The sequence below is a fragment of the Centruroides vittatus genome, unplaced genomic scaffold (assembly GCF_030686945.1).
Source record: "Centruroides vittatus isolate TY-2023 unplaced genomic scaffold, ASM3068694v2 contig_885, whole genome shotgun sequence".
Classification (NCBI taxonomy): Eukaryota; Metazoa; Arthropoda; class Arachnida; order Scorpiones; family Buthidae; genus Centruroides; species Centruroides vittatus.
This window is the reverse complement of record NW_027122577.1, coordinates 481,647-507,552: the sequence shown is the minus strand read 5'-3', so window position 1 is coordinate 507,552 and position 25,906 is coordinate 481,647. Positions and strand designations below refer to the sequence as shown.

General features: G+C 30.5%; 2 protein-coding genes across 3 annotated transcripts in view; one reads left to right on the top strand and one right to left on the bottom strand.

Moving 5' to 3' along the window:
* Positions 1–22: 22 nt before the first annotated feature.
* LOC136983747 (uncharacterized) lies at positions 23–20,329 on the bottom strand. 2 transcript variants are annotated; one of them, XM_067280587.1, is made up of 9 exons: positions 19,824–20,325; positions 19,560–19,667; positions 13,487–13,594; positions 13,260–13,399; positions 8,848–9,087; positions 8,687–8,768; positions 662–765; positions 464–586; positions 23–397 (listed from the first exon to the last, which is right to left on the bottom strand). In XM_067280587.1, the coding sequence occupies exons 1-9, from the start codon at positions 19,849–19,851 to the stop codon at positions 320–322; spliced, it is 1,011 nt and encodes a 336-aa protein (XP_067136688.1). In that variant the 5' UTR covers positions 19,852–20,325; the 3' UTR covers positions 23–319. The 2 variants fall into 2 exon arrangements, with proteins under 2 accessions (XP_067136688.1, XP_067136689.1); XM_067280588.1 differs by lacking the exon at positions 13,487–13,594 and having other exon boundaries at positions 19,824–20,329.
* LOC136983738 (myosin heavy chain, muscle-like) overlaps positions 14,550–25,906 on the top strand; it is a 133,956-nt gene continuing 122,599 nt past the window's right edge. Inside the window, exon 1 of the mRNA XM_067280573.1 lies at positions 14,550–14,553. The gene's annotated coding sequence lies outside the window, so the exon portion shown is untranslated. The remainder of the gene's footprint in view (positions 14,554–25,906) is intronic.

Below are 25,906 nucleotides of genomic sequence, written 5' to 3'. Positions count from 1 at the left end.
TTTAAAATATGATTCTAGTGTATTTTCTTGTAGGTGTATAACTTTGTTAATATTGTTAATAAAGTAATAAAATTCACTTTACTTTTTTTGAAATTATTATTAAAATATCATCTATGACTAAATATAAACTGTTATACTTATCTTTGAGAATTATGTATAATAAAGTTTATTTTATTGTTTATTGCAAATGAGAATAAAAAAAAAGCACAGAAAAATTGTTTTCAAAATAATAATTCTTTTTTACAAACCACACACACACAATGTGTATAAGTAATTTTTGTGAACATGTGAACATATATAACATTTGTTATGTTATTTTCTACACTTTTTTAAAAATTTCTTCCAATTTTGATTTAACATCAGATTGTAAGAATTTATTATATGTTCCTGTGCACAACTATTAAAAATAATAGAATATATTCAATTTTGATAACACTAAAATTTGATTTTAGTAATTACTTACCTCGTGAATGATTTCCTTTAAAATAAATGTATTCACTTCTTTTACATTTATTGATGTAAGTTGCATTGCATTATAAACAACATGCTTCACTAATGATTGATTTACCACTGAGGATTTCAAACACTATGGTAAAAATAAAATTCTATATAAATACTATATTTTACTTTTCATATTTAATTAATTTATTTATTTACATACCAAAAGTAATAACCTCCAACTAATTTCATCATTTTCTTTTCTTGAATCTATGGATCTTGTTTCAATAACTATTTTCAGCCAAGGAAGTGACATTAAGTGATCTCCTAAAACAGTATTACAAAATAAATTTATGGATATTAAGATCTTTTAGATTTAATTATTAGACACATCCTAAGTTACAATTCATTTGAAGTATTTGATGTCAAACCTATTAATCCAAGCATTGCTATATTTTTAATTGAATTTTGCTTTCAAAATTAATGTTAAGTGTTATACTTTACCATTTATTGGTGCTAATTCAGTGTATTAACAATGAAATACGATGATACTTTTAGTGATACATAACTAATAATGTAAATCGTTTATTATGTGAAAAATTATTATATAAATAGTATATAATGCAATAAAGAAATAGTAAGATTTATCATCTAACTCAAAAATATTCAGGAGTCATTTTTTCCTTAAAAACAACAGATGCTAACACACACAAATCACTGTAGAATCATTTCACAACTGCTTTAAAAAAACAATTATTATTAGATTTAGAAACTAGAAATTTTTAGAGTTCATTACAATCGGGAACTTAAATGATTAAATGATGATTTATAAATAAATAATTGTAACATAGAAATGTTGAGAAATTACTATTAAAGTTTTGGAATTTTACAAAATATTGAAATATAGTTTACTAGCAGATGAGCCTGGCATTGCTCAGGCAGAAAGTAACTGTAGCAAAGATTAAGATTATTAGATTGTAGCCGATCTTACCCGTTTTCACCGTGTGCAAGAACTATGATAACCTTACTCGAATAAAATAATTAATTTTAAATTCTAACATCTAAGAAAACTTGTTTGGAACATCCAAATTCAAAAAATTCAAAATATAAACAAATTCAAATATTCGTTCAAATTTGTTTAATTTGGATTTATTGTTTTTGGGTTACCTGAACAGTGGAAATGATTAATATATTTATTAATTTCCAAAATGTATACAATATGTGCCACTATTCACTTTCCTTCTTTATTATTTACACTTTATACTGACTAAAACTAACTCTCTCCTCTTTTTCCCTGGGAGAGTTGAATTTCCAAAAGTCCCTTCTTAATGTTCATTCTCATGACATATCCTACTAAAGTGCATTAACACACATGTATAATTTTAATTAACATGCCATTTTGCAGTTAAAAATAAAAAATCACATCTAAAATAGTACAGTAGAAGCTGTTTCTTAGGATAAGCTTTAATCTTCTCCCTCTCCCCTGTGGGGGGTATTTCGAAAAATCCCTTCTTAGGGTACGTCATGAGAACATACACTAACTTTGTACCAAATTTCAACTCCTAACCGTTTGGGGTCTGCACTTAATAATATGTTGGGTTTAGTAGGTTATACTCGGTTGACACAGGTGGCTGTGTACTATGCCGGACCGGAGTCAAGGCATAGCAACTAAAACAAAACTAAAATTAAATAAGTATGTCAGTGTCAGTATTCAGGAATTTCCTAACAATGTGGGCACGTATTCAATATTGTGGCCTTCTGTAGTATGATGTATTATGTATTTCTATTCAATTGAAATGTTCCCAGGCTTTTGTATAGTGTGTGTGGTGTAACACCTATAGAGGAGAGAACAACAGGTACAATAAGCACCCTATCCATCCTCCACAGATGCCTTATTTCCTGGGCAAGTTCTGTGTACTTGCTAATTTTTTCAGTGCATTTTTTTTTTTGTATATTGTGAGTGTTTGGAATGGATGTGTCTATAATATATGTGATTTCATTGTGTTTGTCAATGAGTGTGATGTCTGGTCTTTTGTGATAGAGCCATAATCACAGATAAAACAATTTGTCATATTACATTTTGTGCGTATTGTTTTCCAATACTGTCTGTGGGATGTATTTGTAGTATGGTTCGTGGATGTTTAATAATTTGTGTTTCTTTGCAAGCTCTTGATATATTATATTTGCTACTTGATTATGCCTGTGTAAATAATCTGTCTGTGCTAAGAGCTTGCAATGGGAAGTGATGTGTTGTATAGTTTCTGGCATGATATGACACATGCAGAAAATGTCATTTGTGAGTGTTGCATCTTTAAGTATGTGTTTTCTGTAGTTTTTAGTATTTATGACCTGATCCTGTATGGCGATCATAAATCCTTCCGTCTCCCCAAAGAGGCATCCCCGAGCTAACGAGCTGTTTGATGCAGTTTCGTCAACAAAATCCTGGGCCAGATCACAAGGATGCCTGCCATGGAGTGCCTTTCGAGCCCATGATTGCTTAATGGTGTCTATGCTTTTTATGTCGTGTCCATATGATGTGAGTGTAAGTTTAATGGTGTGTTATTTGAGTCTGCTAGAATTACTGCTTTATGTAACTGATGTTTCTTGTTTTTTGTAGAAAAACTCTCGCATTGACTGCATTTGTCTGCAGTGAAGGTTAACTATGTCAATCAGGCCACATCCACCATCTTTATGTGGTGGATTTAGGATGATGTTGTTTATGCTTAGTAAGTGTTGTTCTTGTTTTACTTTAGAGTTGCTCAAGATCTGTGTGAGTCCAATGTATAATTCCAAAAGAATATGTGAGATGACATATGTGTTTATTGCTTTAACTGTGTTCTGAGAATATTTTGCACTTGGAAATGGAGATGTTATTGAATTCATGAAAGAGGGCGAGTTCTACAAGTATTTAGGATTCCAACAGGCCAAACTAACAGAACATTAGCTTTATTTGTGTATGTTCTGTTAGTTTGGCCTGTTGGAATCCTAAATACTTGTAGAACTCACCCTCTTTCATGAATTCAATAACATCTCCATTTCCAAGTGCAAAATATTCTTTCTTTGGGATTCCTTTTTCTATGTGAAGTGTTTTGCATTTCTCTAGGCCAAACTCCATGTCCTTGGTGTATGAATGTGCGATTTGTAGGAGTTGATGAAGTTGTTTTTGTGTGGATGCATAAAGTTTTATGTCATCCATGTACATGAGATGTGACAGTGTATACTGTGTTGTTTTTTCATGTCTGATATTGTAACCATATTGCGTGTTGTTTAACGTGTTGGATAATGGGTTCAGGCTAAGCAGAACCAGAGAGGACTCAAGGAATCTCCTTGAAAAATTCCTCGCCTAATAAAAATTTGGTTTGTTTGTATGGAAGTGTTATGAACTCTGAGATGTAGTGTTGTTCTCCAGTGCTGCATAGTGTTTTGAAAGAATGCAATGAGTGATGGATGTATTTTGTACATGTGTAGGATATGTAGCAGCCAACTGTGTGGAACACTGTCGAATGCTTTTCTGTAGTCTATATATGCCATGTGTATGTTTCTGTGTTGTCTGTGTGCTTGCCGTAGAATGACTGAATCTAGAGTAACTGTTCTTTGCATCCCCTGTGGTTTCTACGACAACCTTTTTGTTGTTCTGTTAGAATGTCGTGTTCTTCAACATGTTTGTATATTTTGTTTGCAATACAGGATGTCAATAATTTGTAGAGTGTTGGAAGACATGTAATTGGTCTGTATTGTGTGGGGTCTGTGGTATTGTTGTTTTTAGGTTTCATGTAGGTGATGCCCTGAGTAAGAAAATTTGGCATGTCTTGTGGATTGATGATGATGTGTGTTAGATGTTTAGCTAGTTCCTGGTGCAGTGATGTAAACTTTTTGTACCAGAAATTGTGAATGTTGTCTACACCAGATGTCTTCCAGTTGTGTGTTCTGTTAACAGTGTATTGGAAATCATGTATGTTTATTTCAACACAGGGCATAGTTGGTATGTTGTGCAAGTTTCTGTTCTCCTCCTCGATCCAGCCTGCATCAGCATTGTGCGTGACAGCACTGGACCAAAGAGAAGACCAATATGTTGTGAGTTCTTCTTCTGTTGGTGTGCCACTGTGCTGTGTATCAGTGTTTGCTTTGTTATTAATTTGTCTGTAAAAGAGTTTTTCATTGTTTGTAAATAATTTATTTTGTTGTTTTCGTAGTGTACTGTACATGTTTTGTATCGTTTGAGTCTACGTGCTTTGGCAGCAAGTTTTTGTTTTAGTGTATCAATGTATTCTGTAATGCGTGTGTTGTGATGTTCATGTTTTGTGTGTGTTTTTATTTTCTTGAAAATGTTTTTGAGCTGTTTCCTTAATTTGGGTGTTATGTTGTTTTTAGTGTATTGTGTTAGCCTGCCTAATTGCTGTCTAATGTCATTTATTTGTGTTTCTAGTCTTCTCTGCCAGGCAGGCTTGTGATAGAATTGTGTTTGTCTGCAATTGTACTTTCAGTCTATGGTGTGTCACTACTGTGACTGCCCCAGCATAAACTAATGTATGAATATCTGCGAGTGTAGAAATTGAATGAATGTAGTGTAAGGAAGTGAGTGTTTACATAATTTAGTGTTTTTCCTACTTCCTTTGACGTGTTGATTTTTGGTATACGTGGTCATTGTGTGGGATCTGTGCCTGTATATTTAGTGAGTATTTCCTGAAATAAATTTAGTTAATACGCTCTCACTTATATGTCCATGTTATCAGTGATGGATGAAGAAGTGTCTGTAGTATCAATAGTGGTAGTTGTTGTGTGCGTGCTCTAATCAGTACTTGTTGCTGGATTATCCTGACAGGTTACATGATCTTCATTAATATTAACTACTGAACCTGTTACCGGTGTAATTTTGCGTGAAAAAATCTTTCCACAAACGTTTTCGAGCTTTCCAAATAGCTCTTCTTCAGGTAGAGAAAAGCTAAAATGGCGGGAAGCTATATCCATCTGTAAGGCTAACCACCGGACCGCATGTATAAATCGGAAAGATGAAATTAATCTTTCTATAGCGTGGCAGGCCCTCATAAACGACGATCTATAAATAGCAACATCAGTGCACGAATGTGCATGACCATCTTAATCTTCGTCCGTTATGCGAGTTCCGTATTTTTTGTTTAAACATCTGCGTTCTATTTTTAAATTCGGTTTTTTATTTAAATGTCTGCGTTCCTTTTTTCGAACTGTTTCGTTGGAACTTTTCTCTACCTGAAGAAGAGCTATTTGGAAAGCTCGAAAACGTTTGTGGAAAGATTTTTTCACGCAAAATTACACCGGTAACAGGTTCAGTAGTTAATATTTCATCCCCGGTGTCAAAGTGAAGTGTAATTTTATCTTCATTAATGTTAAATGTTTCTGTCTGTTGATGTATTTGATCAGCAACCTGTTGTTTGATAAGTTCAAGTGTTGTTTGTGGGATGAGGTTGTTGTGTATAATTGTTCTTCTTTGATTAACAACCCTTTGTTCGGTGACAGTGAGATGAGGATATTATTGTGTGAATCTATGGTGTGGTTGTTCTCTGTATGCTGTCATGTTTGTTTCAAGTTTTGTGATGATATAGTAAGTACAGATGATAAATTCATTCATTTCTACTGCATTTCTTCTGTTGGCATGGTTTTCTAGCCTTTGTGGTCTGTGATGCATTGCCACAGAAACACCAAGGCTAGGTTGGTTCCTCCCATCTGTTGAGGACATTGCAGTAGCCATGCTTAGGCCAGTGATGCTTTTGCCACCAGTAACCAAGTGAGACTGTGGCCTATTTTTCGAACGTGAGCCTCTGCCTAATCCACAAACGTGGACCTTGTTAACCCGGGAGACATCCGAGCAGGTATCAAACTTAGATCTGGTTACTACCATGATAAATATCTCCACAGAATGTGAGTGTGGTCACTCTTAGCTTCATTTCTCTCCATAGACCTTACTGGGATGTGTGTCCCTACCGGGAGCTTGTGCTCTAGCCTGCATTGCCCTATGGATCAGTAAAATTACTGGGCTCTCCCACCACGATCAGGTGGTGACCACAGGAGAGTTATCATCATCTTCATATCTCAATTCAAGAAATACATTTGATCAAAGCTAACCAATACTGTTCTTATGATATAATAGAATATCTAGTAACTATTTATGCCAATTTAATTAATTCAACAACACTTTCCAGTATTCAATGAAATATTTGTTGTTCAAAATACATATAATTGTAATTAACATATTGTTTTACAATTTTCATCTATTTAACTTTGATGAAATATATATGTAAATTTTTAAAGTTTGTGCATTCAATAATAGCTATAAAATTTTATCATTGAAATTATTTTCTTTTATGACATATTCAGATCACTAAAAATAATTTAATCTTATCTTCACACATAGATATAAAAAAAAAATTAAAATTTTGAAACATAAGTGATCACTTATGTATTGTACTATTTTAAATAAATAATCTAATCTGATTAAATTACACTGAGATTCAAAGTTGTTATAATTTTTACATTTGTAGCTTATCTAATTAGATAAATGAAATGAATATCAAAAGTGAGTTTGCTTACATAATAATCTATGCTGATGTGGATAAGGGGTGCTGAAATTCTTACTTTCTTTTCTCTGTAAACTTTCAGATGAGTTTGGATGTTAGCAGTGCTGTTTCAAAATTCTCACTTGGTGATGACTATTCGCTTATTTGCTTAATGTATACTTTTGTTCCCTCTTCAGTGATATTTAGATTAAAAAGTAATAGTTCCAAACAAGTTTTAAAATTCATCTACCTCCAGATCAAATACTTTCAAAAACTTGTTAAAAACAACTCCCATATTCACAGTGTTTAACATTTAACAATAACATCATTGTCAAGGGAAACCTTTGGATGTTAGAAGTGCTGTTTCGAAATTCTCAAACTCACCTGAAAGTTTACAGAGAAAAGAAAAAAAAATCTGAGTTCAAATCTGCATATTACATATTCTCAGATACATGGGAATCCACAGAAAATTTTCCGATGGGAAAGCAAACCTTGGAGTCAAATAATTACATCAATAAATTTTTGTTTGTAATTTTTTGGCAGTTTTTTCACAAGTACATTATAGAGTACAGTATTGCATCAAAGTGTCCCATGGTTGAGGGTGTAGTGATAAGTATCTCACTTTTACAATCATTATTTCTTGAATTTTTTACTCCTTCCCCTCTGTGGATACTCCCATGCTCAGATGCAAACTTATTCAGCATGAAAAAAACCATCTTTCTTCTATAGTACCCAAAATATTAACCCAAAATTCTCAGATTTGGTGCAATAAAATTTTTAAGGTTTCACTTTAAACTACAGCTGGAAAATTTTGCAATTTAAAGTTTTAAACTATGGCTCAAAAATCAGGATAGTCAAATGGCTAAGTATTAATTATAGCATTGAAAGTCAAAGTTGCAAACAAACTTAGATGTATCTGTAAGACAGACTCCTGGACATCCAAGAATCACATGCACAAGGAAATAATGACTTCTTGTTTACAGAAGCAGGTAAATAAATTTTTATAGCATAACAATTTGTTTAAAATATCACTGCATTTACAAGACTTGTTCCTGGTAAATGCTGTTTAGAAGACTTCTTGATGGTTACCTTTACTTTATGCAAGTCAGCCAGTTGTTAATATTCCTTTGATATCCTCCCAGAAAATGAGTCTGATTGAATTAAAATATATAATTACGCATGTGCCTTATCAAGTGAGAAGCTTCTATAGACATAAACTTTTACACTGCATATTGAAATATATTTTACAAATATATAATGTAAATTAAAACTTTGATAAATACTAAAATTAGTTCAGGGTTACTAAGGATCCACCAATATATTTGGAAAAATCAATGCAGAATCGTCTACATTAAAGGGAACAAATATTAAACATATGTAAGATATTTCAGTAATTCTTACAGATAACTGTTACAGTTTTATATTAGATTATATTATATATAATTAAAACCATCATTAATTGATTAGAAATTCCTGCTTTATTTAACTTTAGGTCACAGATTATTTTTGTAAAGATTGAAATAAAAGCATATGTTGATAAGATTATAGTGATCCACAGTGACAGAAATTAAGACTTTTGAGATGTTTTTAGACATATAATTATACTAAAATTTATTATACTGTAAATTACAGATTTTAATATTTTCAAAGATGTTATATTTTGTGTAATTTTAAGATCATAATTTTTTAAACAAACTTTAATAATTTTCATAACATACCAAGAAAAGAATTTTTGTTTTTTAAATACTCCAATAATTTTTTGAGACAATGTACTGCTTCGAGACTTACAATGTCATTCATCTCAAAAAAAAAAAAAAAACAGTTATTAGATTTCAAATATTTAAATCAATTTACTTGTGATATTTAAACTATAATTTACCTTTACAATAACATTTAATATTGCTAGAGAAAATAATCTAAAGTCATCTGTTTTCAAAAATAGTGAATTATCATCATTAGCCAAAATATAATCTTTTTTTAGAAATATAATTGGATGTTCAAAATTATAATGTATAAGTTCTTTCAAAATCTGCAAAATATATAAGTGACTGTTCAATGTATTGTCCTGTAACCAATGTAACATTTGATTCATTGTTATTACCACTCTGTGTTGTCTTATCTGAAAACAAAAAAAAAATTTACAATTTCAAAAATATATGTTATCTATTTCAATTTTATTTAAGACACACACACACAAACCTCACTACAATGATATTTTGAAGACCAGGAAAATAATAGTGTTATACTGGGGGTTATTGAGATCTTAAAAATTTAAGAACTGATATTAAGAAAGTGAAGATTTGTTTAAATACATTCTATGCTTGCATCTCAGTGAACTAATGGAATGGTGCCCTGTTGACATCATACAATTAGATGTCTTCAGATGTTTCTGAGATGGATCTAAGTTTCTGCTCACTGCACTATACTTGATTTCTTCTGTTTCTTTAAAAACATTGCTAGGGTTGACTGAACAAAGTCATACTTCTTTGCAACTTCTATTTGTTTCATTTCACTATTTTTGAAAGTTTCTAGCTTCATTTCCAAACTTATCTGTTTTAATACTTTCACAATTTTTACCATTACATGCTAGTACTGCTACCTTCTTCTTGGCCACTTGTTGGAGCTCTTGTCTGGAGGGAAAAGGAAAATGCTTCATGATTGGTCAGGCATTTACAGTTCATTGTAATGATTCATTGAGGCAGTGATGTCAGTCGCAATGACACTAATTAGCTAGGTATGGGCAAACCATTCTGGAGTGCAGGGAGGATCCATAGGTATCATGATTAGTGAGTAGGCACTCCTAGCTCTTCACCATGTGGTTCCTGCACTGGTCATTTGAGTTGGCTGGGGGTTGTGCCAACACATCCCAATAGTTGTATAATTATATCAGGATTTTTACTATTGTTGTAGCAGGTGATAAATTACAGTATTTAATGGGACTTTGGCCAGGACCATCAAAATTCTATTATTGTACTGGGATTTATCATTATAATGGGTATTAAAGATCAACAACTGCCGAATTATCGGGCTAGCAAATGGCTATAGTAATATTAATAATTAAAGTTAATTTGCTACTAGAGTTAGGCGTTAGGCGCCATCTCTTGCTAAATTTAATAATTAGAATTTTAATTAAATAATTTAAATAAATTTAGGCCTAACTGGAAGAAAAGAATCGGCCTGAAGCAGGATTCGAACCCGCAACTTCTGCTATCCGTGCAGACACGTTACCAGTTATGCTACCCGGACCTTCAGTCCAATCTTCCTCTCCAGTTGATATAAGATTACCGTACCACCATCGACGGTCATTACAATGCCGGCTGGGGACACATTAATTAACACATTACAATGCCGGCATCCGGGTAGCGTAACTGGTAACGTGTCTGCACGGATAGCAGAAGTTGCGGGTTCAAATCCCGCTTCGGGCCGATTCTTTTCTTCCAGTTAGGCCTAAATTTATTTAAATTATTTAATTAAAATTCTAATTATTAAATTTAGCAAGAGATGGCGCCTAACTCTAGTAGCAAATTAACTTTAATTATTAATATTACTATAGCCATTTGCTAGCCCGATAATTCGGCAGTTGTTGATCTTTATATGTAACAAGTTAGTTGTTGTTTATTTATAATGGGTATTGTTTTAAAAAGGTTTGACCGTGTTACTTTTTAACATATTCTAATATTGAATTTTCAGGCAATTGCAATATTAATTTTAGTATATTTTAATAATAAATAATAATCCTTATATAATAGTTTAATAACTTTACTTTATAGAAATTGGAAAGTTAATGTATAGTAAAAAGATGGAAAACTATAAATTAGATTAAAAAGTTTAATTATTATTTTTTCTAAATTTTACATAAAGCTATTTGTTTTTGTCATCAGAAATAACAATTATAAATCAAATGAAATGATTTTTCTTCATAAACTTTCAAAAATTTTTAAGGCTTGTGGCACAATGATGTTTTTCATCATCATCATCAAACTAACAATTTAGTCTATGATAATAAAAATGATTACCAAATATATACATTTCTATTTTTAAAATAAATATAAAATACTTTCCAAAGCTATATTAAATTAATAAGATCAAAATTTGAGATTAAATTTACATTAATACAGTTAAAATATATAGTAAAATATATAAAAACATGTATTCTGCATTATAAATATTTTCTGAGAATATTAAAGTTGACAAAAAAAGACCTTTGTTAATTTATAGTCTGTTAAATTTAACTTTCTGAAAAAATTAAGCAATTCAAATTTCTTCCTAAATGTTTAAAAAGTTAAGAAGGTTTGTACTGTTAAAATTTTTAAGAATAATAATCATTTTTTATTTCTAGAAGGAAGTTAAACAATTGTTTTATTTAACTTATGTTTAAATTAGTCATTTCAATGTATATAAGTTATGCAAAGGCAAAAATCAGGATGATATTTGGTGTATGTCATTAGATGATGGTGCTGAAAAGATACATAAAATTTTATTCATCTACTCTAAATAAGTCAAAAAATTTTTTAAAAATTTACACTGTCATATAATTCTGTTCCATACTGTAGTTTCTAATATTAAGAACAGCATTATAAGAATTAGAAATCTTTTATCTCTATTGTGGTGATTCGTGGCGAGGTAATATGTTCCGCGAACAGACCGATACAAAATAAACGAATTAGATTATACTTTTAACAAGATATGATTTTTTATTTTTGCCAGAAAAGAACAAAACAGGTTCTTTACGGATCCCCACTTCACAAAGTAAAACATCGTACAGGCGTTCTGTCCCTCAATATACAACAAAGGACACATTCAAAACAGAACCCGACAAAGTCCGACGTGTGAAGACCTTAAAACTAAGCTTATCCTACTTATAACTAGAAGAGAAGAAAAGTGAAATTAGGTGGAGGTAGAAATAGAAGAAGGAAATACCCGGGATTTTCTTTTCTCAGTGTCTCTACTTTGGTGGGACACTGCTCTTGAGTCCTGCTTGATTACTATGAATCTTCCATTCTCTCGGTGAACTTCTCGTTCTTTCGTCGTTCACTTTAGCTCTCCCTACGATAGCCTCAAAAATTCCCTTCCTTTCTTAGGCCTGACCTTTTTTGCTCGTAGTCTTCTTTACTTTTCTTTCTGCTCTTACCCTATGCACGCCGTTCGAGCTCAAACCTTTTCTCTGCCCTCTCTCTCTCCGCCATCCAGTCCAAAAAGTGACTCCCCCACTCTCTCCGAAGCCCTCAGGGTCTTGCTCTTCTATTGTTTCTGTTGTTTACTTCTTCGAAACGATAATCCCACCCAGAGGGTACAGGAAGTGGAAAGGAAAGTTTTAGAGGATAGGCAAGACAAAGAGACAAAAGAATTACTAAAACTAACTTATATTACATATAAAAATATAAATACGCGAATAATATGGCTGACGGCCACACTATATTACAATGGTGCTCCTATTAATTATCTAAATCTTTGTAATAACATATTTATAGATCATAAAAATGTGCTCACTAATGATACCAAACTTAGATTAAGAATAAACTATACTGTTTTTTGGCTTTAGAATTGTTTACTTGAAAAGTTTCTAACTACAAGTACTTTTGACATTTCAAAATGTCATCAGACAGAGTGTACTTAACATTCAGCAGTGAAAGATTCTGCTCCATGTGAGAGCAACAAAGAATAAACACACTGTGGGAAAGCATCATACTTGATAGAAATAGCCACAACAGTCTGATGTTCAACACCATAAAAATTGTAAGTACTTTCAAAGACATACAGCAGTGGTTCTCAACCTTTCTGAGGCTGCAGAACTTTTTACATTCATATACTTTTTATTACATGGACGCATTAGCATGCAATACGTTCAAGTATTTAAACATTAATGAAGTCACATATGACAGCTTAGCGTCACAAAAATGTCGTTGCCCATAATGGCAGAAAAAGTGTAAAATAGTGATATATCGCTGACTTAGTTGAGAGAAAGTGACTAATTTAAAAATAGTATGAATAGTGATCTGTTTCGAGGCCTGTATATTATATAGATAAATGTTTAATAAATGATAAATATTTTCTAAAAACTAGTTACTTAAGTGAATATTTTGGTTATTTTTGTGTCATATATATGCACATAAAATGACAGTTTTAACTGCATAAAAATCTGGGTCTTAATGATGAGAAAATAGTATATTCCAAAAAATTTATAATTTTCTTTATTATTAAAAAGTATATTTCAATTTGGTGAAAATATCATAAAAGAGAAACATCAATTCCAATGATCATTAGAAAGAATTAAAAACTGAAAACTCATACCTTTAAATTATATTTTGAGTAGTACATAATTAAACCAGATAAGAAAGCAAGAGCTGCAGTAGTACAAACATCATCATTCATGTTAATACTTTCTTCCAATTGGGATATTATAGGCTGACATACAATTTTTGAAAATAATGCTGAAATCAGATAATGAATATTAGTAGTATTTTAAATGAATTACTAAGAAAAAAAGAACAGAAAAATAATTTTAAAAATTTTATTACACTTCATATCCTTGAAATCTAATAAGTTAGTAGTTGTAGAATGCAAATATTGCCAGATGATTGAAAGGGAATGCTTGCTTGGATGATTAAAAGATAAGTAATTCAATACTGGAAAAAAAATTAAAATTACAGTAATTGAACTAAATAAAAATAAGTAGTAAAGTTTAAACTAAGCATATAAATATAAGGTGCATCTCATAAATATATAGACATTAATAGATTTCTGTATAAAATCATTCACACTGAAAACTGTGCAAAAAGAATTTAGTTTTGGCTTGCTTTGGACTTTCACAAATGCACATATAAAATTGATAACAATTTATTGAGACAGGAAAAAATAATTAATAATTTTGAAGAATTACAATCTGACTGTCCCAAAAATTTAAAGGCACATAACAAAATTAACTAAAACAATTAATGACATGTTAATAAATTATATTTAACAATAACCTAATATCCAATGAAACCTCCTTTGGCTAAAATAACTTTGTAAATGTGATCTGACTGTATGAAGTTTTAGAAGACAGATGAAGTTTTATTTCTTCACAGTGACGAATTGTGGCTTACTTTAGTTCTTCCAAACTAGTATATTGCTGCCTATTTGAGGATACAGCTCTAGCTAGAATTCCTAAAGATTTTCCCATAGATTAAGATCAGGAGATAGAGCTGGCCAATCAATAATAGTCACCTCATTAGCTAAAAACCATTCATATGTAGAGTTTGCTATGTGAATGGGAGCATTGTCCTGCTGAAAGACTCATCGATTCCCATCAGTACATTATACAAAAGGCAAGAAATTGCTTGCCAATATGTATTGATAATCATTTGCTTTTCTAATGTGATTTTTTTTGTAATGTTAGAAACATTATACTCAACAATAGAGTATAATGTTTCTAACATTACAAAAAAAATCTGGAATCCTGGAATTGTTACTGCTAACTTCTGGAATGATGTTTTGTTGATGGCAATCTGGCAAACAATGACTTGTTCTCTGTAAGTTTTGAAGGGCATCTTGTTGATTTATTTTGACCATATTGATCTCCTATTTTAATAAAGTTGTTGATCACAGTGGATGACCTATTTAATTTTTTAGTAATTGCTCTTGCAGAGTAATTTTTACCTCTAAGAGCAAGAATTTCACCTTCCTCCTAAGTCTGTGCCTTGGATTATTGTAAAATTAGTGATTCTAACCAACTAGTTATTTTTAGTAGTATCTACTGATTCATATTGACTTCTGGTATCTTAATATTCAGTGGCGTGCCGTGACATTTGATGACAGGGAAGCTGTGTTTCTGTAAGAAGCTGACTTCCATGGGCAATCAGTTAATTGCGCATCAGTGATGGTCTAGGGCAGTGGTTCTTAACCTTTTTATACTCGCGGCCCACCAAATATTTCATAATTTTTTTGTGACCCCCATTTTTAATAATACAGTAGAGCGTCGATAAGTGGAACCAATTGGGGACTGGGGTCCTTCCAGTTAATGATTTGTTCCAGTTTCCGACTTTGTACGAAAAAATACATTAACCTGTCCAATGTTCAAATTTTTCTCCGTTGCGTATCGCTTCCTGTTGAATTTTTCTCCATTGCGTGTCGCTTCGTGTTGAATTTTCATGATTTTAAGCCTAACAAAAATTTTTATAATAATCATCGAGGCTATCGTATCGTTAAAAATTATTTCTGCATTTTGTACAAAGAAAATAAATATATTAAAGAATATAAAAAACATGAAAATTATACTTTAGAAGTAAATTTAGTATCAAAAACATTCGATTCAGCACGATACAGTCCGACTGAAAATCGTTCCACTTTCCGGCCATTCCACTTACCGACGTTCCACTTATCGACGCTCTACTGAATTAATTTATAATTTGATAATTTATCTATAATAAATTGATTTTTTTATTATTGCTTTATTTTTTATATAATAAATGTAAATCATAACTTTATTATTTCATTATCTATTTAAATAACATTCAAACTTCACAATTAAACATGAAAACTCATTAATTTTTAACAGAAAATAAAATAAAAACATGTCGATAAATCAATTTAATGTCGATGCTAAAACTAAACTAAAACTAAAACGCCCACTTGTCGTAAGGATTTTGCATAACTTTTGCAAAAATATTTAAATTTTCAAAGCCTACTATTTTTCCTAATTATTTTTAAAATTCCAAGCATTAATAGTTTCTTAAAATTGCTTTGGAATAAAAGAAGTAAATACTGTGGTGTAAGTAGCATATTTACATTTATTTCTTCTGTACTAACAAAGTTGTATGTAGGAAGAAATACAAAATAAATAAATAAAAACTAAATAGGAAAACTTTATCTTTCTTATTTCACTTTTCAATACGATATTTGGATTATACATCAATTTTCTTTTTATTATATTCTGAAGGAAATTTTGCATAATTTGGCGGCCCCCGGCAAACTTCTTATGGACCCCCAGGGGCCGCGGCTACCCCGTTAAGAATCACTGGTCTAGGGTCCATTCGTATTCATTTGTTCGATAAGCCAGTAAAAACTGTAGACTTCTCTAAATGTATTTTTAATATCACAATTACATTCTGAATCGCTAGCCACGATATAAGGGCTAAAATTAAAAATAAATTATAAAAACTTACTCGGTGAAATAAAATGTGCGATGGATATACATACCTGGTACAATGTATTGTTCGATTGTATTAATATACTTTTAAAGAAAATTATAATTAAAATATAGCTTTGTAAAGAAACGTACATAAAAATAACATAAAATAGTCTTTACTTTTTAAATCTTAAAACAATCCACTTAGTCAAATATCTTGATACGAGTAGCTAATGGATGGAACTAGTGACGGTCCAGGTAGGTGTGTAGTGAGTGTGTGCGTGCCAAATCCCGAGGGTGCCGATACCGGTCAATGTCAAATGCCTCTTTTGTCGCATCAATAGTATATCTCAAAGGACGCCACAGGGCTGTTGTAAATTTTAAACGTTTCTCACCGTAGCTGTAAAAATCTAACTATGTTAAACTTAATAGTCATTCGTTTTCTAACTAATTCGTTTTAATACCAGGTGTACACGGAAATCAGTTTCCCACTGTACTGAGCGAGTGATTGGCTCTGTTAGGCTTTTGTTGAAGTAAAATTCTGGCTCTTTCAACAGGGTTTTATTTATGTCCCCATTCCCTAATCTCTTAATTATTTAGTCACTTCTTAAGTAGAAATAAGTCGAAACCAGTTACTTTATACCTGAATATTTGTAGTCTTGGGAAAACAGTGTAAAGACAAATTTTTATGACAACGGATATATAAATCGTAAATTTAAGGAAAATAAATTCTAGAGCTTTTTTTTTGTACCATTGTATGTACTGTATGTCTCATTCATTAAATTTGGTTGTAAATGATGCTGCCAAAGTAACAGTTAATTTTTAACACTGTACTAGAATTGTACACGTTTTTTCTGCATCCCCTTACAGATGGGACATACTAAATCGTAATATCACCGGTTTAACATTGAAATCCGTAAGTAATATAAGATGGGAGAGCGGAATAAACGCAGAATAAATATATCAAATATTTTAATGGAGTTTTTTTAAACTCCTGTCAACTATACAGAACTATCATAAAAACGTGCCAGTAAACTCCTATCGGTTGGATTGTTATAAATCTAGTCTAGGGTGGGCAACCCTTTTTATAACATGGACCAAAATAAATTTTACGTTTTTTTCCACGCCGTAGTAGTTAATTGACGCTTTCTTGTGACTCGTAATTTTTTTAGTCTGCAAATGTAGTAATTAACTTTTTATTTATTTATTTCACATTTATTTCTCTTATCGTTTTCGAAAATTACAAAGAATTGGAAAAATAACTATTAATTAGTTATTTTTCCAATTTAATAATCTATTAAAGATCTTGCGGGCTGGATAGAAACTTTTCGCCACCCGTAGCTGGCCCGCGGGTTGCCCGCCGTTGATCTAGTCTGCTCGTGATTCACATAATCGGGCGAGGGTGGCCGAATATCTAGCAGGCGGCTAACAGCCCACAACCGCTCCGGGATATAAAGTGCATACTCTTTACGCAGTGTGTCACTTCTACCAGCTAAACCGGGTGAGGTTGGTGCACTGTAAACCGCATGTGCTAATGCCTATATAATCTGGCTGATTGGAGACTGACCCGGTTTCGACATTCCTTCCTCCACCGAATTATTCGAATATACAATAGCAATCTTATCGTTTTTTTTCACATGTAGTATAGAAATTTGTAAAAGATACATAATGCAGTTATAATAAAATATTAATTTTAATTAATGCAAAGTACGTTAAAATATGAAAATTTATATTTTATAAAATTCAAGGGAAGGTCATTGGAAGGTGGAATCGGCGCTTCCATCGCTTCCAATGACGGCACGCCACTGTTAATATTAATATAAACCTACCTTTATACTTTTCGGACACTCAACTTTAAGCTAATTATTTCAAATTGTTTTCTATCTTAATAAATTATTTTATATATATATATATGATTTTAAAGGTTTAAATAAACTAAACATAAAATAAAATATGCAAAATTTTCCATGTGAATGATTTTTATATGGAAATCTATTCATGTCTTTATATTTATCAGATGCACCCGAGAGGAGCAGACTGAATCACAGAAGCTGTTAAAGCTTTATCCTTCTTCTCTGGGGACCCAGGAATGAAATTCTAGGTGGTTAAATTACCCCAGAAATTTAGCCCAGTTTAGCTCATTCCTCACTACTCGGCCACCTCATTGTAGACCTGCAAAAACTCATTCCACCCTGTGAGCACTAACACTTAAAAAAAAATATGTAAAAAATAAATATTGCATTTATTTGCAAAAATTAATTTTTGGTTGCAGTCATAAACAGTACTTCATAGACATATATGCAGACACAGTTCTCTCTTTCAAAACCAGCAATCAACTAACTTCACTGTAAAAAACATTTGATTGTCTTCTAAAGAATTGATGGCCTCGGGGCACACTGGTAAGTTCAGATCAAAACTGGTATGTGATGTCGAATGGTGTATTCTGTTGCAGCTGGATGTTCGATCGCACGACACATAGAACTTGGATCTAGTGTTTTCCCATAGATCCTGGACCAGCCAAAATATGACAGATCTCAAAGAAAAGAACAAATCTTGGAGCAAAGAACATCGTGTCCTTGAAACACAAGTTTTTAAAGGGTTTCTCTCCTCTATTCCGCATTCCGATTGGTCTTCCCTTGTCTCCTGGTGACAATTCGAAACCTTTCATGACATGTGAGAGGTTATCATCAACACAACCCAATCCCAACTGGTTTAAATTCCTCTGAACTTTGAAATTTTCCTCTGTAATTTTACCTTTTGTTTTCCTTTTTGACAGAAAGAATCTCTTTATTGTTTTTGTGAGACTTTACATTTTACTTCGGTTTTTATTTTTGAAAGGTGAGAGTTTAACTGTCTCACCAGATATTCATTATCATTAACACAAAAATTCAGGTTCGAGTATGTGAAAAGGTTATTAACATAATTATCTAAGGAGTAAGGCATATACTGACTATTTTTAAAATTTGTAAGGAATTATTATTGCTAATATAAATCACACTTAAAATAGGTCTACTATATCACAACCAAATTGTTTTGCTAAATTGCAAATTGTATAAATTCACAAAATTATATTTAAATGAAAGACTGTTATTCTATATATTACAATAAAAACCTAAAATTTGTTGTAATTAGCTTTAGCTAGATGAAAATCATAAATGCCTAACTATATCATATACTTATATTTAAAGTTAAATTAATTTCAGTAATTATTTTTTCAAGTAATCATTAGAAAATTTTCTGCTTATAGAATTTAATAAAGAAGCATTTGAATTTTATTGTTTATTGAACTGATTGTTTCTATTGACTATACAGTTATGCCATATATCCACTGTTTATAAAAGAAATCAAGAATGAAATTAAACATAAGCAAATTATATAGTAAATAGTAAATTCTATTCCATTATAATTATATTTATTTAAAATTTTTTAATAAATCTGAAATTAATGTTTTACAGCTTTGTTTCCTATTTTAATTAATTAATTACCTTGGAAAATAAGCTTTAAATCATCTTGAGATGTAGATAGACTTAAATTGTTATTTTGTTGACACCATACTAGTAAACCTAACAGTGATTTTATCTTCATTTCTATAGCTGTTAAAAATAAAAATATTAAAATTTATTCATTTTCTTAATCAATTAAAATTTAAACCTGCAAGCTTAAAAAATAAATAAATGAAAAAAGCTTTAAAAAAAAAGAATAATAATAATGCTTACTTCAGTTTTATTTTTATACAAGGTTAACATTACCTATATTTTCTTTGGAATTAATATTCATAAAGCATTTCACTAAAATGTAAGGTAATTTGTTGATCAATATTTCAATTATTCTAAACAGTGTAATATTTCCACAGTCTCTGTCTTCTTGAATTTTCTAAGTTTTACAATTTTTCAGTAGATAGAAAAATAATAATATAATTAAAACAAAATTGAATTAATTTAATTATTTTTAAATAACTTAATTTCAAAATTAATAAAAACACTTAGTTTTTTAAAAAAAATTGTTTTCCATTATAATATTCTACAGTAAGGTTTTAGTGACAAAATTTTATTTTATTGTTTTTGGTACTTCAAATTTGTTAGCAAACTATATACAGAAGGACACATTTATAGATAAGCAATAAGAATATTCATTCTGAGGTTGCTATAAATTTAAAATTTATTTACAAATAATACTTAAAATGAGAATGTAAGTGAGAAATAGATAACTTATCTTTATAAAAGTACATAAATACTAAATTCTTCTATTTTGAGGAATTGCATACAATTTAGGTAGCTTTCATATATAAAACAATTACAGTCAATGTTAAGATCTTAGAGTGTAAAGATCTCTAATCGTAAAATTGCTGTTTAATATCTAACAAAAAATTGGTTATAATGGTTTGGTTTGGACTGGAGACTGGTCATGTCCTGCTCATCTGACCTGAACAAAAGACAACCCCGAATCTCGCGCCCACATGTAGGTAAAACTTGATCGGTCCCTGGTCGTTAGGTTTTCACAACTGGTGCAAAAACAACCGATCTAACAGTCAATTAATTTTTTATATGAGAAATAAATAGAATATGTGGTTCACAATTTTTTAAAATATCAAAAGTAATAAAATACAAGTTTATTGCAGTTTATTTCAATATATTCTGTTATTGTTTAAGTTTTGTAGGAATTAACTATAGTTAAATCTCTTTTACAAACTTTTTGTATATATTTTTATGATTTCTATATTTTAATTGTTGAATAATTTAAAAGATATTTTTGTTATAGTTCAGACATGGGCAAATGCAGCTCTTGCTGAAAGTGTTAATTTCTGTTTTTTATTATTATTTTTACAATTTTGTGAAAATATGTTTATCAAAAAAATTCAATATTTGTTTTATATTATATTTATATTATATGATAAAATCACACGCCTTACTATACTATCTGCCATGACAGTACAGAACTGTGGCTCCCATGCATTTTGCAAAACCTACATTTCGGCTCCCACTGAACTCTTGCTTGTCCACCCGTTATAGTTATTCAGTTAGTGAATTTAAATTGGATGATACTTTTATCATTTTTAAATTTTTAATGATGTAATCACTAATTTCTTCTTTATATAATAAATGATGAGATTAGATTTTCAATTACAAAATTGTTGTTTATCATCAAATGTGCATTTGATTTAGAATACGCTTATTCACTTGATTATAATACCAATTGAAACAAGGGCTATGGAAGAGACTTTTAGTGGGACCAGTGCTAGCTTAAAAGTGATATTAAATTAGTCTTATTTGATATCTTCTTTGATTTTTAGCAGGGTAAAAGTGGGTGGCTCATGGCCTACTCAGACTTTCCATCCCAGTGAAAGAAGTACAGTAGAGTCCTGCTAGTCCGAACTAATTGGGACCGAGTCCTGTTCGGATCAGCTGAACAATTGAAATAATGCAGAAGCAAGCAGTAAAATAGGTCTGGTTTATGTAGATCCAACACCATCAATGACATCAGTGCCCCACCCTTTATTTCATCTGACTTGTATTCAATAGAGGGTGCAAACAAAAACAAGTTTTGTAATTTTGAAATGGCAACCTGTCTTCATTATTTACCTTAAAATTATTTTAACTGTAAAAAAAACGTTGTTTTTGATACACAGTCCAGGATTCCAATCAGTTGACTGATGCTACTGTATAAGTTAGCATGCTTAATTGTGGATGTTGAATGCACTCTTTGCTCTATGTTATTTTAGTTTAGTTTAGTTTAGTCTGCTGCTACAATGGCCACAAAATGGAAACACACAATGTGTACATTGAAAGATAAGTTGGACATTTTGAAAAGGCTGGACAAGGGTGAAAGTGCAACAAAATTGACAGTATAGTTTGGAGTGGGCAAAGCCACAATAACCAACAGGGAAAAAACTGTGCAAAGATCGAGTAGTTTTGTGCCTCTACTTCAGAAAAATCAGTTGAAAATCGACAAACAGCAAGGCCCTCAACATTTGACAAGCTTGATGAAGCCTTATTCACATAGTTCACTCAGGAAAGAGAAAGGGGAACACCCCTAAGTCGACCTCGTTAGAGAAAATTTCCTCTCCACCAACTGAAACGTGTTTGGGTTAGGCAAATGTTTAGATTAGTGGTGTTCTGACTAACAGGACTCTACTGTAGATTTATGTTACTTGATAATGCAATTATAGATAACACAATTTTGCATAAGTTTTTGATAAATATAATCAAAATTTAAACTCTATAATTCAAGCTCTAATGAAAATGGAATTGATGCAGTTATGTCAATGGAATTGTGTAGTCATTTCTGTATTTTCTATTAAAAATATCATTTGAAATCAATTTTCAATACTAAATAACATGGAATTATATGAATTAACCCAACTGAAAGAAATAATGTTAAATAAACAAATGATAAGTTATAGATAACCTATCATTTGTTTATTTAAGATAATTTATAATAATTTGTTTTGTATAAGAAATTGTTACCATAAATGACTGAAGTGATATGAATTGTCAATGGAAGCACTGTGATTGGAGACAACACTGGTGCACTTTTTTTTTTTTTTTTTTTTTGAGAGAAAGAGAGAGAGAGCTTTTGGTGTTTGAGGCATAACTATGAGAAAATTATATCACTTTACTTTATTATTAATTGCCAGAATTGAACCTAACCTGGGACCTTTATCAAGAACTTTAGGAAAAAAGTATCATCCAAACGGAAGAATTGGTAAAACTAGATGAAGAATTGAGTATAAGAGAAACATCCATTTCATCTTACTTTGATAAAGAAAGTAAAATTCTAATATGACTGAAGACAGTGCTGGATTAACCAATAGACAAACAAGACAAATTTATAAGGCATGTAATTTGGAGGGGCCCCAGCTTCAGTACAGAAAAAATAATAATAAATAATAATAAATTTTAAAAAATATATTTTTAAATGCATCTTTAATAATATCAAATATTTATGTTATTATTTTTAAATAATACAAATAAATGTCATCATAATAATTGATAAAGTAATAAAATCAGATTTGATGCTATATAACACACCAGTGTATAGTATGCATCATACCTCTTTTCCTAATACTGAAATCTTGTTAAGAATTTACTTAACCATGCCTGTAAGTAATGCAGCAGGAGAGAAATCTTTCTCTTGTAAAGAAAAAATTCAAAAATTCTAGGACGTAATATAATTATTTAAAGAAAAACCTTTTCTTTACAATGGAATCCATAGTCAAGGAAATTTTTACCTGATTTACATAAATATAGGTTGAAAGTAGCCTAAAAAGAAAGGTTGACTCTGCTGTGTGGATCATGTTCCCATGATGTTGAAAGAGAATGAAGGAGAAGACAAGAATTCATATTCGTATTGTCTGTAATACTTTGTATTTTTACAATGTATTTTTTTTTTTATAAATCTCTCTCTATTTTAAAAACAGTTAAAAATTATTTAAGAAATTCAATAGAACATGAAAAGCTAAGGTCTTCAGGAATGCTTGCTATAGAAAAAAGAAACTCTCAAACAGCTAGATTGTGAAGATATTAATTAATTAATTTTCTGAAATAAAAAATGAAAAATTTAAATCTTTTAAAGGCTGATTAATGACTATAATTATATATATTTTTATAGATTTTTTGTTATACCAGAAACTCTTTTATTATACAGTACAATTATTATTGTATTAGTGTTTGTATTCTTTATTATTAATAAAAATTTTAAGTGGCATTAAGATTTCTTTAAAAGCAACTTATTTAAATGAGGCCCCAATTTAAATTTTGTCTAGGGCTTGCTAGAGGCTTAATCCATCACTGACTGAAGAGTAGCAATTATATGTATTAAACTTAGAAAATGTAAGCAATGTGGAAAAAAATTTTCTCAAGCTTTGTCTCAATTTAACATTAATTCTAATGATAAAATTTTAAACTCAAAGGACATTGAAAATTATTCCAAAAGATACAATTAATTTATTCTTGATTAATGTCCCAAATGAGTAAAATTGAACTTAAAAATATCTGTTACTAATAATAAAATTGATGAATTTTCCTTGCAATTAAAAAGAATAAAATATAGAATGGAAGGAACTAAAGATACTAAACTTAAAAAATTAAGCTTTAGAATTTTCTTTAAATAAATCAAATTAATCAATCAAATATGAATAAGTTGACAGATAGTTCCAAAATTAAAAAAGAAGTTTTTATGTTTATGAAAAAGCAAATCAAAAATGGATTTTATATCTATGATAAATTTTTTTAATCAGAAGATTGGGCTTAATTCAATAATTATTAGATAACTCTTGAAAGTGTTAATTTGAGTTTCATGTTTAAAGAATATGTGGCTAAGTATTGACAAAATTTTCCTGAGTCAAAATATAATAAACTTTTCATTACTGATTTCATAAGATTTGACTCCATTATCTTGACAACATAGACAAAAATTGCTGTCATTATATCAAGCTGCTTGAACTAAGGGAATTTAAATTACCATATATCTCGGCGGATAAGACGATAGTTGAATTATAAAAAAAGGCCCCAAAAATTCAGGGTCGTCTTATAGGACAGATACAAAAAAAATTAGATTGAAATTTATATAAATTAAAACAATTATAGTAAAATGGACAAAACGTAATTATTTACTAGTAGAGAGTAGGGCATGTCCACAGAATAAAATAACCCATATGACGTTTTGTGAATAGTCAAGGTCATTACCCGAATGCCCGAATCAGTGCGAATGTTTGCAACAATAGCAAGGCAGAAAATAAAATTTGTTTATTCAAAAAATTACAAACAGGACATAATTCCGTATATGCTATACAGTATTATTATTTAGAAGATGATCGCCGATCTAAACTAAATTCATAGGCCGTTGATAGTTTGGGGGTCGTCTTATAGGACAGATATATGCTAAAACTAAAAAACTTCGATGAAAACTTATACCTCGTCTTATCTGAAAGTCATCTTATCCGCCGAGATATACAGTATATTGTGTACTGATTATGTAATATTTGAAAATAAGAAATATACATTTTCTTTTATTGTGAATAAAGTTGTAAGTGTTCAAATTTTATAGAAGAGAATCAGATAGATTCCCTGGAAGAGTTAAAGGAAATTCTTAAAACCTGTTATTGGTCTATAATAATTTAAAATTGTCAAAGTTTAAAATCTAAATTATATGATGATTCTTTTATTACATTAGTAAATAGTTCTGAGCTACTTGTCATATTGAAGCATGATTAAATAAAGATGAGATAATATCAAAGTAATAAAATAAAGGAAGGAAATAATGTAGTGATGAGGACATTCTCCAAAAACATTGGCTGTCAGGTTGACATAAAGAAGGCACTATATTATTTGTTAAGAAAGATCTATAGTTTATTCTTATTCTAGTTCAACTTCAGTATTTCTGCTGTTGGATGTTAACCTAGAGTACCATACTGAACAGTATGACCCAATGATTGCCAATCTATTTGCCAAGTGATAAGATAACAGATACAACATTTAAGAATTGGAATCTTTGAAGAAAGAATGTCAATATATACAGAGACCTGAATATTTTGGGAGATTTAAATTCAAGAATTGCTCAGGAAACAGATTCCTTTTATCAAAGTAATAATATTAAATATTCAAAATAATAGACTGAATAAAGATAAGATAAATAGAAACAGATGAGGTTTGTTAAACCTTGCATAACATAAAAATTTAATTATAATAAATGGAAGTATATTGAGATTATATTATGACTGTTTTCCTGTGTTATTAGTCATACAGAAAAATGAGTTTGATAATAAATTTGAGCCAATAATATTGGATACAACTAAATAGCAAATGGTACCAAAAATTAACTTTAATAAAAATAG